A 15,813-nucleotide genomic window follows, 5' to 3' on the forward strand; every position below is an offset into this window, starting at 1 on the left:
GCCCAGTCAAAGGTATGGAGAGATAAGCAAGTTACCACAAGTAAAGTAGGGTGGAAGCTAGAGAGCATCAGCTACCCCATTGTGACTGTCCACGCGCCTTCTTTTACTCCACAGTAAATGTGAGATAGCTTGCACCTCAGTGGAAGTGGGTGGGCTGCCTTGAATTTACCATGATGTAAGAGCACAGGCAGTTCCTAAGGAACAGCTGATGTACTGTAACATAACATCACAGCTTACTTTGCACTAACTTAGTTGTGTGTGCCCATACACTAAAGTCCTGCTTTCCTGTTAGTGCATCAGGTCCCAGCCTATTCTTGCTGAAGTCTCCTGAAGTGATTCCTGCAAGCAGGCCTGTCAGAAACACTAGGGATGATGAGGAATCAATTAATAACTGGGCATCCCACTGCCACTCAAAAGGCTGATACTTCTCTCTCAGAAAATGAGACCTACTCTACTGCTATGAAGCTAAACTGTTTTTATCGGCAACTCCAGAAAGAAGTTTCTGCTGAGCCTCAGCATTCTCGATGACGTTTTGTATGAACACCTGATACCAAAGGAATATTTTATAATGTTGCATCACTGAGCATCTTCAAAGGTCCTGCTTACATTGGACAAACTTTGTTTTCTGAAACTGTCAACTGAGCGAAAGGACCGCAGTTGCCCTGCTTGTCCCCACTTCTTCTGTTTGAAATGGTGATCTGAGCTGCTATTGTGGACATCTCACCACCTCGTTTGTCCTGGGTCAGAACTCCTCTCTCTGAAGTTGGGTTCAGGTTGGACTCTGTGATCTCGATGTCACTGCATTTGAACATCTGAATCAAACACCGCCTAAACTAGAATTTTAAAATAGAAAAGATAAGTCAAAATGTATTATAACACTTAAAGTATCCCTGTGAAGCTGTTTGTATTTTGGCTAAAACCTCTTAGCTGGGAGCATCTCAGAGCTGGGAATGTGTGGGGATAGCTGTCATCACCACTGAATGTTTGTTTTTGCAACTGATGCAACAATTACTCTCGTGCAAAAAACCCCAGCAACACTCCAAAGGGACAGAGACAGTGAAAAATCATACTTTTTAAACATCATTTTCCCTTCAGTCATGTTACTAACAATTCCTTAGAACCCTCAATGTGGAATTGACCAATGATGTTTGTAATTTCTCCAGTTTGCTTTTGTCTGGTGACTTCTGGGCACAGGAAAACAGTTTATTTACATGTGTGAGCTGAGCATAGCAACATCATACTTCTGTGCTGCCCTCAAAGCCAAGTGCACTCAAGCTGTAGGACATAAGGAGGGTGACCCTCATCCCTGAGATGTAAAATCGTGGGAGTAAATGAATTAGCTGCTATTTCAGTACCTCAGCTGAATACAACATTCATTTCAAGTATTTTTTCTTTTCTATTTAATAATTTGCAGCACCCAGAGCACATCTACACGAGGCATTTACTGTGGAGCTGCCTAATTAGCTCCTCCATAAATATCTCAGCATAAATACAAGTACTATCTCAGCATAAAAACAAGTACAGAATTTTTTGGTGTGCAGCAGTGCATGTGTGGATGCTGACCAGTTGACTGGGGTATAAGGGTGCTTCAGTGCAGGGGCTGCCTGCCGGCAAGCCCCATACTAGAGCATCCTCATGCATTCATGCCCCAGCTAGCTCCACCACAGCACACAGAGCTGGGTCAGAGTAGTCCCTTACCAGCCAGGGCTACTCCGACCCAGATGAACGTGCTACAGTCCTAGGTGCATGTTTAAATGGTGCACCTAGGAGCAGTGAACTCTGATGTGATAAGTGCCAGAGTTTATTGCTTTGCATTAATTGTGCCTGTAGACATGCCCCCAGTCTGTTTAATGTTTCTGCCAGCTACTGTACAGCCCATAAACCATTCCTTTCCATTCAGCTTATTACTAAATCTGTTACCAGAACAGGCACCCATCAGTCAGGTTTCTTGTCCTAATCTGTCCTCCCTCAGCTCTTGATACCTCTAAGGCAGTTCTGCACCCCAGGTAGTGACAGCACATGAAGCAGTGACTACACTTGTGTTGCCAATGGTAGCACATCAGCCAGGAGAGCAGTGGTGGTGGCTGCTATTTTGTACCTTCATGAGGCCAAAATTTGGGGCTGGTGCTGTGGTTACCTCCCACACTCTCCTTAGTTACACTGCTGATATACTAATTCCACCCCAAAAATCTCTCTTACAGCAGCACACATAATTTTCCCCCTCCTAATATATACAACCAAAAACACAAGGTTTCTCTCCTCAAAATTCAGCATGCACCAATACTGCCCCCTCCATATACACATCACGCACACCAATGTTGCAACCTCTAGAAGTCTTCAAAACTGAATTGTCATGCACATCTTCCAGAGAGAGAGTGGTTCTCATCTCTTTGGTCTATTTTCCCATTCTAACTTCTCGAACTTCCAATAATAACTATTATTTAGCATTTAAATGTGCCTCTGACTAATGACTTTGTTAAACATATTTCATCACATTAAAAGATCTGCAATTTATATGGTAGTAGAGCTCAGAGGCTAGTCAGCTCAGGCCCCTGTTCTGCTAGGCATTGTTCCACTGCATAGAAAGCAACTGTCCATTATCCCTAAAATTGGAGTCTGTTACATTCCACAGCCTATAGATTTACATGTAGGTAGAAAAAAATAATTAATTATTGAATAAACAATATCATTCACTTAGAAGTAAGACGAAGTATCAGACTATGAGTTAAAGCCATACAGTACCTGTTTGTTCATAAAGACATAAATAATTGGATTGTAAACAGTAGCTGTCTTGGCAAAGAAAGCTGGCATAGCTGCCAGACAAGGATTCAACTCCATGGAAGGGCATGCAGTAACAAGGATGGAAAAGGCTGCATATGGAGACCAGCAAACTAGATATGCAAGTATCATTATAACAACCATTCTAGTGACTTGTCGCTCAGGTCTCCTGGTAGTCCCCAATCTGCCTTGAGTAACTGAGACCTTAGGAAGAAAAGAGAGAGAGAGAGATTCCAGAAATCTTGCTAGAAAATAGGCAAGGACTCATACCAATAAACCTCATGAGATGACTGTAAGAATTTGCCATCACAATAGGACTTTTGTTGTTGAAGGCAGAAAGACCACTATTATTCAGTCATAAAGTGGGAAGCTTCCCTAACAATGATGTGAATTACTATATAATTTTGCTATGTACCAGCAGAGATAAACATGGCTTCAGTCAGTTCCCAGGGTTCTAGCTAGGCTTCTGCAGCCCATATGGAAGCCCATGCTGCCACAACTTCACTGTTACTAGTGTCCAAACCTACTAGTTCAGAGTGGCACAGGACTGGTCCATGGCCTACATGAATGGCATTAAGTCAGCCCTGTGGGCCAGCCCAATAGGCACTGCATATGGCATGGTCCCAGATGAGCTGAAGCAGATGCAGTAATAATTCCTGACTGCAGCATAGAACACTCTTTAATATAGTCTCATTGAAAAATATATTTGTAATGTATGTAATTGCTAATAACTTGAGTCTGACTACACACAGAATCATAGAAAATTATGGTTGGAAGTGACCTCAGAAGATCATCTACTCCCCGCACCCCCTGCTCAAAGCAGGACTATCCTCATCTAGATCATCCCAGCCAAGTCTTTCTATATCTGAGTCTTAAAAACCTCCAAGGAGGGAGATTCTACCATCTTTCTGGGTAACCTGTTCCAGTGTTTTATTACCCGCCTAGTGAGAAAATTATTCCTAATATCTAACCTAAACTTCCCTTACTGCAACTTGAGACAGTTGCGCCTTGTTCTGTCATCATGAACAAGATGAGCAGAATCTGACCCTCCATTTACAACCCAGTGCCATAATTTTATGAAGCTCAATAGAACCCTTCTACCATAAGTTCAAATAGCCAAAAATGGTCTGTTGCCTCAATAAAAGTAGCTAATCTAAAAGTATGAAGCAGAAAGAAGGGTTGAATCCTCAGATGACATAAATCAGTAGGGCTCCATTAGCTTCCCCAGAGCTACATCAAATTTTATCAGCTGAAGATATAGGCCATAGCAGAAGTGCTCATGGCGTGGCCCTGTCAGTTTCCAACGAACCTGTGTTCTGCTAAATACCTTGTCAGAAGGACACAAAAAAGGAAAGGAAGCTGAAGATACGTCTCAAAGCGTGTTAAAAATAGGCCTCGTCTTGCAAAATGATCCAACTTGAGCACATTCTTAGCAAAGTTGCTGGAGGCAATCTGTCCGCTTCATATCTTGCATCCTTTTGAGCAGCTCTTTTTTCTCCCCTTTATCAGTTGGCAGCTAAATATAATTGCCAACACAACTACATGACAAATACAAAAAATGCAGTTCCCCTCACCCCACGTGTCACCAGTTTTAAGACACTTCTCCATATGAGTTCTTTCACTAGCTTCAGAAATTTCAGTCTTCTCCAAACCTGATTTTTCATCACTTGGCCACTGCTGAAGTTGCACTGTTTAATTAAACATGGGACACGAAGCAGACAGAATTAAACCAAAGCAATTTAGCATGTACACACTTACACCAGATTATGCATGCATTGGTTTAGCCTGTACCTAAAAAGGAGATTTTGGTGAATCAGATGTCAGATATTCAAAATATGCACATAGTGCTGATTTTTCAGAATGCCTTTACAAGCCGATGTGCTGTATCAATATTACAAGACCTTATCTTAATTGTAGCTGTACTTTACATGTGCAATAGGTGATCATTAGAGCACTAGTGTGGATCAGGCTCTCTGGGGCTTCATAAGAGAAGAATAGCCATGGACTAATAACATATATAAGGATCAAGGGAGCACTCCTGGTATTATGGAAGGAGTCCTCTTCCTATGAAGATCACTTGGACACCTTTAATTTGTTTAAGATCAGGCATACAAGGATATTTAGTAATGTGTGGGCTGAGAAATATGAAATAAAATTAGCTTGAGTGATTACCATGTCATGGTACATACATATTCTCTGGGCAGTCTCATTTAATTGCTTGTTCTGTCTATAACAGTGTAGTTTATGAAACTGTGAGTTGTTAAATAATTAATATGAGAAGTGTGCTAGCTTTAAGTGATGTTAGAACTCCTGGATCTAGATCAATAATAAATTAAAGAATTTCGGCTTCAGTAAGAAAGGGAGGACTAAAAACTGCGAGCAGGTTGCCTTTCCCTAAGGAAAAGAAAATGTTGGTACACAACAAAGTAGATTCAGCTCAATTGTCTGTTCTTTAAGCATTCCAAGTCAGTTTTTGAAAGATATTTAAGTTTTTAGGAACATCTCCAGGTAATTTTCAAAAGCATCCACATGCTTCCAGTGGAGGGTGGTTTAAGTTTTGTATTATATGTTTCCATCTGGTTTGATTGTGTTGCTCTAGATTTAGTAGTCATAAGTTAGGGTTTCTTAATTATCAAATAAATGAAGTTGTTTTATTTATATTATCTTTTAAATAAATAAATACCTGAAATTGTTTGCTTTATAGTAGCAATATAATATACTTTCCTTAATAAAGGGGCACTGCATATTATCCAAGCTCTGGAACCAAACAATTTAGACATAAGGTTGAAAAGCCTGGGGAGTGAAGTGAATTTGGAATCTCACAGTTAGCAAAAACAGTGACAATAATTTCTTTTTTAGAAAAGATGTCTGTTTATAGAAACAAATTCAGGAAGACTATAGGAATGAAGAGTTCTTGCAATATATCTTCAATAACAATAATAATATTGAAGTGTTACCACCTACGAGCCCCATCCCTGGGCCTAGGATTATGGTGGTGGTGGGTTATACAAATATATAACAAAAAAAGATGATCTGTTCCCCCCAAAGAGTTCATAACATATCGTTATCTCTTTTTGAATGAAAGAATCTCAAATCCCTCTACTTGTATAGGAATCACTTTCTCCATATCCCTATAGAGGCAACTACTTCTAGACAGGAACATTAAATACGTTTAATTGTTAATAATATTTTAGGAGAGGAACTTAAAAATAGTATTAATGCTGGAAAAAAATGGAGTTACTTAAGTTCCTACACTGCTGCTCACCTTAGCTTGTTAGAAGGACCTAGGAATTCTGGTTCTTGGTTTCTATTTTGGTTAATTCCTGTTTTATATGACTGTTTAAGACGTATGATTTCTCAGAAAAATCAGTTGTGATAGTTTTATTTGAATTGTGTGGGCATATATTTGAACATGATAAAAAACTGTAATCAGAAAAGCTTTTAAAAGCAAACTCATTATTGTTTGTGTTCTGTGTTCCCAACGGAACTACACAGACACACATACTGAGCTTACACACAGTTGCTATGCATTAAAAACAATGTATAACACCAAATATGAGGAGTGGAAAAAATGCTCATGACCTTAGCATTCTGTAGTATTGACTTTTTTTCAGTGTTAAATTTTTAAAAATATTTTTTCAGCAATTGCAGTGATTATTATATTATCAGTTGTTTTTAGTTTAATAGAATGGGGGTATTTATAACCCCATTCCTAAAGTTCCGCTTTGAGTCATGACAGGCTTAAGTTCAGAAAACAAAAATTGTGCTGGTCATGCTATATCATATCATCATATGTAAGACTTTCCAAGAAAAGTGTACATAGTTTCATATACATTTATCTAAAGAATAGATGCATTATTTTAGAAATGTAACTCAATAATATTTTAATAAAAGCACTGGATATTGGGATTGGATAGTCATCAATTTTACAGATTATTGAAAGTTCAGGTATTCAGTTCCTTAAGTGTTCCCTTTTGCCTTGTATTATCCGCAGAAAATGTAATATTTATGTAGAATAAATAAAAAAGGTGTTTGACTATGCCAGGCACTTAAAAAAACTTCAAGATTAGGATGAAGCTTTATGACAGTGCCTCAGTGCCAGCTAAACAGAGGTAATAATATTCTTCCCTGCACCAGATAAAACTACTCCATACAGAACATGGGGATGTGTATGTGTGCATGCATGTGCATGTCTGTGTGTGTATTTTTCCTGACTTCCAGATTCTGCTTTACCTTTTTTAGTCTGAAGAAATTCCATTGATTTAAAGTCAAACTAAATAAAATCATATTGGCTTGTTCGGCTTCTTTGTCTCTATGCTATAATATAATAATTTTAATAAGAAATGATAAAACTGTTGAATACATTCTGTGTCTGGAAATACAACTTGTTTACAGGTTGCTCTTTTTAGAAATATGCATGTGTGATGAAAACTCTAAACAACTGTGTGTTTACCTTCCTTAGCTTCCGCACCAGTTTTCCATAGGATCCCAGAATCACTAGCAGAGGAATTATGAAGCAGGTGGTGAAGAATGTTATAATGTAGGTATTATCATTATAGGTTCCTGAATACCTACAGGAAACAAAATGTATTTTTAATTTTATGTTATTACTTGTTCCATTTATTTTATTCAATGCAAAAAGATGATTTTTCTCCCCAAGTATCACTCAGTTTTTGAAAACTTCTTAATTTTTTTAAAAAGAAAATAATTGTATAAGTTTTTCATGTGGTTCTTCATGATCTCTGCTTTTGGAGATCAGTTAATTCCAATGAGAAGTGACAGTGTCACTATCAGCATTTTGACTGTCTGAAGTCTACATAAGCCATACACAGCATTTTACTAATAGTCTTTAAATTCACTGAAATCTTTAAGGAGCACTCTGAGAAGACAGGACCTCAGTTTTTATAGTTTTAGCTAAACCCCCACTCACTGCAGACTTCATGATACTTATTTTACTTTAGTTCTTGCATATTATTCAGCTCTGTTTAATAGAATGTGCTAAAGGCATCCTATTTTTATTTTGTGTTTAATTGAGTATTTTTGTTTGTTTATATACATGTCTATACATATTTTTATATAACATAGTATTCAATTATAAAGCATTTTGTTAAGTCTTTGAAATGAAGGTATCCATAGAACTGTAACATTATTTTTTTTTCGAGATGATTTAAGTTATCCACCTATTAGATATTTCAGCCAAATTTTCAAAGGCTTCATATTAAAGTTTGTGTTTCTTTGGTATAGACATAAATTCCACTGAAGTGTATGCAAACACCTGTGTATATGTACAACTCAGGGCTTTTTTCCCCACGTACACTGGAGTTTGCATAAGCAAAAGTGGGCATGAAGTTTACTGGCCTTCTGTCCACCGATGCCCTAAGCAATAATAGAAAAAGCAGTGCAGAAACAGTTGTTTACACTAATTGTAGACAGTACCCCTTTAAATCAGGGAGCTTGACATTCATTTTTTTACATTCTATTTTCTTAATGCTGCATATGTTTGCATCATTCATTCATCTTTCTCTACCTCTAATGCTCCAAGCATGTAGGAAAAGGGTCAGGCACCTCTGGCCTGATTCACCCCACAGAGTGATTCTATCCAGTCTGAAAAGCTGGGATTTCAGAGGCATTTTGCTGGTGAAACGGGGTTCACCTGCATAGTGATCAGGAAGTAAGGAGATGCATCAGGCACTGTGCAGTGGGGAGAAGCAAACACTATGCAGTGGCTTGGTTGGAAGGGCAAGCCCCACTCTTATTATTTAGACCCAACACTCCTGAAATCTTGCCAACTCCTGATCTAAGATTTTTTTTCTTTATGGACCTAATCCTGAGAAGGTGAAAGGGGAGCTGCAGATGCCTGAAACAACCTAGGGTAGTGTAGCCTTGGATTTTATTTTTTCATTGCTGTGCTCTGAGTTACCTTACCAGTTGGGTTCACAGGTAGTGCCAATCTTGCTGGTAGTATAACTGCTCCAACCCATGGTCGGTGGAATGGTCCAGATAAAAGAGAAGATCCACACAAAGGCAATGCCCAGGTTTGCATGCTTCCCCCTCAGGCGTATATTTCCCAATGGGCGACAGATAACAATGTACCGCTCAAAAGCCAGCAGAGCAAGGGACCAGAGAGCAACAATCCCTGTAATGAAAATGCATGACTAGGGTTAAGAATAATCTAGGAACATCATAGCATATCCAAGAGCAAACTCTATTCTGCAGCAGATGCCTTTTCTGCTAGTTAAATTTGAGACTGGATATGTTAATATTATTACCATATATTAGTTTTATGTGCGAAAGATGTACAATTTCTCACTGAATCTGCAAGAACACCCTTGTATGTCATCTACAGTTAAGGGACTAAAAGCTGTCTTTAAAAAACAGATGAAAATGAGGACTGAATATATTTTAACCAGATTTAGTGCATCTTACTTCTTTTGTCTTACAGCTCAAACCTATGAGCAGCTGTCTACAGGTTCAAGGAACCATTTCTGCTATCCATGCATAATGTAATCAGTTACAGAGTCACCTAATCACACTTCCACCAGACAGGACTTACACCACATGGAACAGTGGTAAGCAGATACAGGAGTTAGCAGGGTGGCACTGGCCACTCAGTGATTTTTATCTCTGTGCACTGCTTAAAGCAGTCTCATAGCAGACATAGTTAAGGATCTGGCTTGATCATTCACAGTGGTGCTTTCAAAAAACCTTCTCCTTGTCATAGATTTCATAGCTTCATAGACACTGGGGCTGGAAGGAACCCCAGAGGATCATCGAGTCCAGCCCCCTCCCCAGGGGCAGGAAGTCTGCAGGGATCATAGGATCCTAGCAAGAGAAACATCCAAATGTTTCTTGAAGGCGTTCAAAGTAGGTGCTTGAACCACCTCCAGCGGCAGTCTATTCCAAACCTTGGGGGCTCAGACAGTAAAGAAGTTCTTCCTTATGTCCAGCCTGAAATGGTGATGGAGGAGTTTATGATCATTCAACCTTGTCATCCCTTGGGGTGCTCTGGTGAACAAATGTTCCCCCAGATCCTGGTGAGCACCCCTGATAAATTTGTAGGTGGCCACTGGATCACCCCTGAGCCTGCAGTTTTCCAGGCTGAAGAGTCCCATGGCTCTCAGCCTTTCATCATAAGGTCTGTTTTCCTGACCTTTGATCATTCATGTGGCTCTCCTCTGCACTCTCTCAAGCTTCTCCACATCCTTTTTGAATTGTGGAGCCCAAAACTGGACGCAGTACTCCAGCTGTGGCCTCACCAAGGCCGAGTACAAAGGGGGAATGACATCCTGGGATTTGCTTGAGAAGCATCTGTAGATGCAAGCCAGCGTTTTGCTTGCTTTACTACCCACAGCATCACATTGAAGGCTCATGATCATCTTGTGGTCAATCATGACCCCCAAGTCCCTTTAGTCTGTAGCACTTTGGCGTAGCACTGCCAAGCCTATAAGCATGCTGCAGGTTTTTCCTCCCAAGGTGGAGAACCTTGCATTTTTTGGCGTTAAACACCATTACGTTCTCATCTGCCCATTTCTTGAGCCTGTCAAGGTCAGCCTGGATCACTCTCCTGTCCTCAGTTCTGGACGCTTTACCCCTAGAGTTTGGTGCCGTTGGCGAACTTGGCCAGTCCGCTTCTGACACCAATGTCTACATCATTAATGAAGATGTTAAATAGTATGGGCCCAAGGACAGAGCCTTGAGGGACCTCACTGGTCACAGTGCACCATAACAATTGACTTCCATCAACCACCACCCTCTGGGTCCCACCGTGGAGCCAATTCCCCAGCCAGCAGATCGTGGAGAAGCTGAGGCCACAGTTAGCCAGTTTTGCCAAGAGGTGATCATGGGATACCAGATCAAAGGCTTTTTTAAAGTCAAGATATACGACATCAATCTCTTCTCCCTTGTCCAGGTGATAGGTCACCTGGTCATAAAAGGAAATGAGATTGGTCAAGCAAGACCTACCCATAACAAACCCATGCTGGCTATCCCTCAGGATGTTGCCATCAGCTAGTCTGTTAAGGATGGCCTCTTTGATAATCTTTTCCAAGACCTTCCCCGGGATAGAGGCCAGGCTGATGGGCCTGTAGTTTGCTGGATCCACTTTCCTCACTTTCTTGAAGATAGGCACCACATTGGCCTTCTTCCAGTCTTCGGACACTTCACCAGAGTGCCAGGAGTTCTCAAAGATCCATGCCAGGGGCTAGGCTATGATGCTTGCCAGCTCCTTGAGTACCCTCAGGTGTAAACCGTCAGGACCAGCTGACTTGAAGGTATCCAGCCTGTCACGCGGTCAGCTTTGATGGAGGGTAAGGAAACTCCCTGTCCCATAGTGGGCAGGGGTGTCCCATGGGACTGGTGAAAAACTGACTCAAAGTACCCAAGTTTGCTTTTTCCTGGGTGTCAGTTGTCAGTTGTCCCATCTGGTTTAGCAGGGATCCAATGTTGCCCTTGCTTTTCCTCCGGCTCCCCACATATCTAAAAAATGACTTTTTATTGTCCTTGATATTTGTAGCTAGCTGGATATTTGTAGCTAGCTTGAAATTTGTAACTAGCATCACAGCCTTGGCTTTCCTGGTTTGCTCTCTGCAGGTCTGGACCAGAGCAAAGTATTCTTCCTTGGTGGTGGATCCAGTCCTCCATCCTTTGTAGGTCTTTCTTTTAAGACACAGGATGTCCAAAGCCCAAAATTCAGTTGCCAAACTCCTTGCCCAAAGATTTACAGTTGCACTTTATTTTGCAGTTAAGTGGTGTATAATACTTCCATATCTCCTTGTCTGAGCACAGGATTGGGCATCAACAACTATTAAGCTCATATGATATTAGCTCTGCCCTTATGTGTCCCACCACATTGGCCCATGTAGGCGAATACTAATTAAAGGTTTAATTGGTCAATGGTTGAATGGTTAGAGGTTTAATTAGTTAATGTTTGTTAAGCACATTGTGGAAAAAAATTACAGGTGAGTGCTAAATGCTTATTAACAGCATGTAGGCAATCATGTGATTTGGACAGAATCTATTGCCAAAAGAAGTTATAACAAATAAAATGTCTAAAACATAAATCCTCTAGTTATCCTGAATCTCACACTCTGACTTACTATTTCAGAATAGTCCAAGAAAGCTGCCAATGTAAAGGAGGCTTGGAATAGATGAACCCCCCTGGCACTCTTCTGGAATGGATCAGCTCTCTTTAAAAGTTAAGAGATCTTCCTTAAGGGTTACCCACCATGGGCTGCTCTCATCTATCATTACCAATCATTACTGCTGTATACCAGTATTTTTAAGTTCACTCTTTAATGCTGTCCTTTACAGAAGAGTTGACCTTCCTAGAATGTTCCCATGGCTATGTGACTTCTGTCACTATACCCATCTGTAGGTCAACAATAAGAAAAGAGAGATAGGGACCGTCTCTTTGATTTGTGTTGGGTTGGGTTGGGTAGTTTTTGGTGGGGTACAGTGGCTCAGTTTCTATTAATTTTTTATTTGGTCTGAAGAGGTGGGAGAGGTATTAGGAGTAGTGACAATTTGATAGGTTTCTTTTTTTATTTTTTATTTATTAGTTTTAGTATGCTTTGTATATTTGGTAGGGTTCATAAAAATGATAGCTTTGAAATATATCATGTGGAAATTAATTTATAATTGTTATTTACAACTACTCTTACTGTTTCAGAGACTACCATTACAGAAGGTTCACAATCCCTTCCAAACCACAGGAAGATAACCCTAAAATTGGATATTTCACTATCAAACCATGTTTTCATATTTTGCAAACAACAGGACCATGCTCTCTCTCTCTCTCTCCCACACATACATTGTCTCACACTATGAAAAGTGTTAAATATTGTTGATGGAACATTGTTCCACCATTGTCTAATAGAAAATATAACCAAGTATGCATTAAAAACATTTTCCTGCTATAAAGATATTCATTGAATCATATGCATACAGAAAGCCACTGGCAGCAGCACATATTTAATTGGAAACAACCAGTCAAATAAACCGCATGTTAACTTGATGACTTTTCCTTTAAGTTTACAAAACAGTGGTGTTGTCCCTGAGGAAAGCATCTGGTAAGAAAAGTGGAAGTTCAAATACAAAAAAAGGTAAGCTTACCAAAGAATGTAACAGCAAATCCTTCCATCACACAAGCCCAGCGTCCCATATAAAAATAGCCTTTTAAATTGGTAAAAAAGCTGATAGTGCCACCAGTCAATGAAACTAGGAAATCAGCCACAGCTAGGTTTACTATGACATAATTGACAGGTTGCCTCAACTGTTTGAACTTCAAAGTCACCAGTATTACAGCAAAGTTCTCAGAAAGGGACAGAAATGTCACCAGGAACATAAATGCAGCCAGAAACTTGAAGTTCCACGGCTGGATGGAGTCCAAAGGATGCTGGAAAGGATCCCAGGCTGTGGAGCTCACGGATGGATCAGAGAACAGAGACTCATTTTCAGGTGCTCTGGACATATCCATTTTTCTCTCTCTCTGGAAAAGGGAAGAATATTAGGTAGGATGGGGGGGTTATAATTGATAGATATTATTCAGGTTTAAAAGGAAAAAATTGCCATTCCAAACAGAACTGTAGACAAACTCTCCATGCTTTGTAACTAGAGGAAATAAAAGTTTTGGTTAGCAAAGTGCTCAGTGATGAATATGGGAACAATTCCAAGCAGGATGATCTCTTACACGTCGTATAATCTTCTTTCTTCTCTCCAACTGCAGCTCTTACAGTATGCACTTCTGCAATAAAGCCCAACTACAGGAACAGCAGGTTTTCTCCTTTTATAACAGCCAACAGTAGTGCAGAAATATACCTCTGATCATCCCTATTATCTGGGAAAAGCTGAGGCTCGGACTGGAATCCTTCCTTGCAATCCGGCACTTCAGAAATGAAACAATCCCCTTGTTAGTAGTAAAGGTGGGTGATCTTCCCCATGCCTCTCACTGCTGGAAGCACAACAAAGTGAAGGCTTCTTTCTGACTGATTTGCTTGAGAGGGGGCTGCTGTGACAATATTGTTCGTGGATGCCAGAGCAGATGTAAAATGTGGCAATGATATTGCAGCATTAAGCTGTCCAAATCTAAGCTATGCTGTTTGATAAATTACTTTTCCCAAAACTATGCACTCGCCTGTATAATTCACTGCTTCATTCATCATTGACTACTGTAACATACACAAGTTTCGTTCTCTTTTTATAAGTTTTTTTTAATGGACTTTTCTAACAAAAACACAGAGACATTTTCAGGAACAAGGAACATAGTGATCAGGGGCCAGCTTCTGCCAGCTTACTTGGCTTAACTTGTTTTTTGCTTCTTGAGTAAGATATTTCTAATATGCTGCATAGAATGTAAGGTGTTGTTCAGGGTAGATGCTGATAGCAGAATTTCCTCCTAAAGAAGAATGCTTCCCCATATATTATTAACAACTAGTTTTAGAATATGGCTTTGTGCGCACGTGTGTGTGTAAAAGTATCCAAAACTAGTGAAAACGCATAACCCAAAATACAATTTCTAAATTCAGTGGATCAGATCATCAGCTGTTGTAAATTGTCATGGTCTTTTTAAATATAATGAGCTTATACTAATTTACACCAGCTTAAGATGAGACCAGCTATATATATAATGAATATGCACTGTGGGATAATGGTTGTCAAAATGGCACCTTATGTGCTAAAACCTCAAATACGCACAACAGTAACTTCCAAAACAGAGTTCACAGACCCATAAGGAAAAAAAATGTATTTGTGACCACTGAATAATAATTTATAAAGGTTATTTAAAGATCAGTCACATAGTTTCAAGAAGACTGACTAGTTGTCTTTGAACCCATCTTTATACAGTACAATTATTAACATGTATTAGTTATGATGGAGAAAGTTACCATTTCCAGACTAACTCAGCCATCTTGTTCAGGCCAGTGATGTCAGTATTTTAGTATCACCTGACTGAGTCCCTTGAGTCTATCCTAAAATATATCACAAGCTAGGGAAGGTCCAGAACTTCTCAAGAATATGGAGATTATTTATTTGTGTTTCCACTGAAGTAGTGCTAGAGGATTGCAGTGTGGAATCAGAGCTCGCAGGTACGAGGCACTGTATAAAACACAAAACAAAGAGAGACCAAGGTATACCTCACAGTTTGGGATGTGGGCACTATGGAATACCTGAGTAAACACCTGAGTAAATGTTTGGGTAGTTTAAGAAAAATATAACATTACAGACATAAGTATTTGCATAATTTTGTAATCACAGGACATGTCTACACATGCATTTGAGCCATCTTAAACTTACTGAGCAGTCAGTGGGAATAGACTGGCATCTCCACATGCAGATGTTAAAGTTCATTAACACTGTGTGTGGACTGACTTGGGACTGTCAGTCTACACACACAGTGTTACTGTGCAGTAAGGCATCTACATGTGTGTTACTACCCAGTAAGTAATTAGGCGTAAATTTGATACCGGCATGTTGCAGGTATAAAATTTGACCTCAAATCAGGGTAAGTAGCCATATTTACTGCACAATATGGGCATGCACATGTAGATGTGCACCCATACTGCACAGTAATTTTGGTTACTGCACAGTAAATGCATACGTTTAGATGCACCCAAAGTGTCATAATAGTTAAAGGTAACTATCAGATGCTAGCTGTCAAAATCAGCCAGTTAGCCTAGAAACACTCTGCAGTTTATTCAAGGGAATGGGTTCCCTGTGCTCTTTCTCTTCCTGCACACTAGTGCAGTGAAAGACAAAGCTTAGACTTTTAAATATAATGTCCTGTTATTTATCTGTTCTCTGCTATGCCCTTGCTAGCTAAACTGGGCTTTTTATATTTTCTTTTCTAGAAAAAAATGGCAGTTTTTTTTCTGCTGTTTATGTAGAAAAAGAAAAGTGCAACTGCAATTATAAGAATAAGGGCAGAAGGATGGAAAGAGTGACTTATAGGATGAGGAAGATATTGGAATATTTCGTAACTTCCAGGATTTAAAATAGTGATTTTATTTATAAATCATCAGCTTGTTTCATCTATGTCAG

The 15,813-nt window shown here is 39.7% G+C and overlaps 1 protein-coding gene across 1 annotated transcript; it reads right to left on the bottom strand.

The window, feature by feature from the left end:
* Window positions 1-602: 602 nt before the first annotated feature.
* On the bottom strand, window positions 603-13,252 carry LOC102559031 (opsin-VA). Its single transcript, XM_006272964.1, has 5 exons — window positions 12,889-13,252; window positions 8,704-8,914; window positions 7,232-7,349; window positions 2,743-2,982; window positions 603-833 (listed from the first exon to the last, which is right to left on the bottom strand). Exons 1-5 carry the CDS (start codon window positions 13,250-13,252, stop codon window positions 603-605), a joined length of 1,164 nt encoding a protein of 387 aa, XP_006273026.1.
* Window positions 13,253-15,813: the final 2,561 nt, after the last annotated feature.

The sequence above is a fragment of the Alligator mississippiensis genome, chromosome 6 (assembly GCF_030867095.1).
Source record: "Alligator mississippiensis isolate rAllMis1 chromosome 6, rAllMis1, whole genome shotgun sequence".
Lineage (NCBI taxonomy): Eukaryota > Metazoa > Chordata > Crocodylia > Alligatoridae > Alligator > Alligator mississippiensis.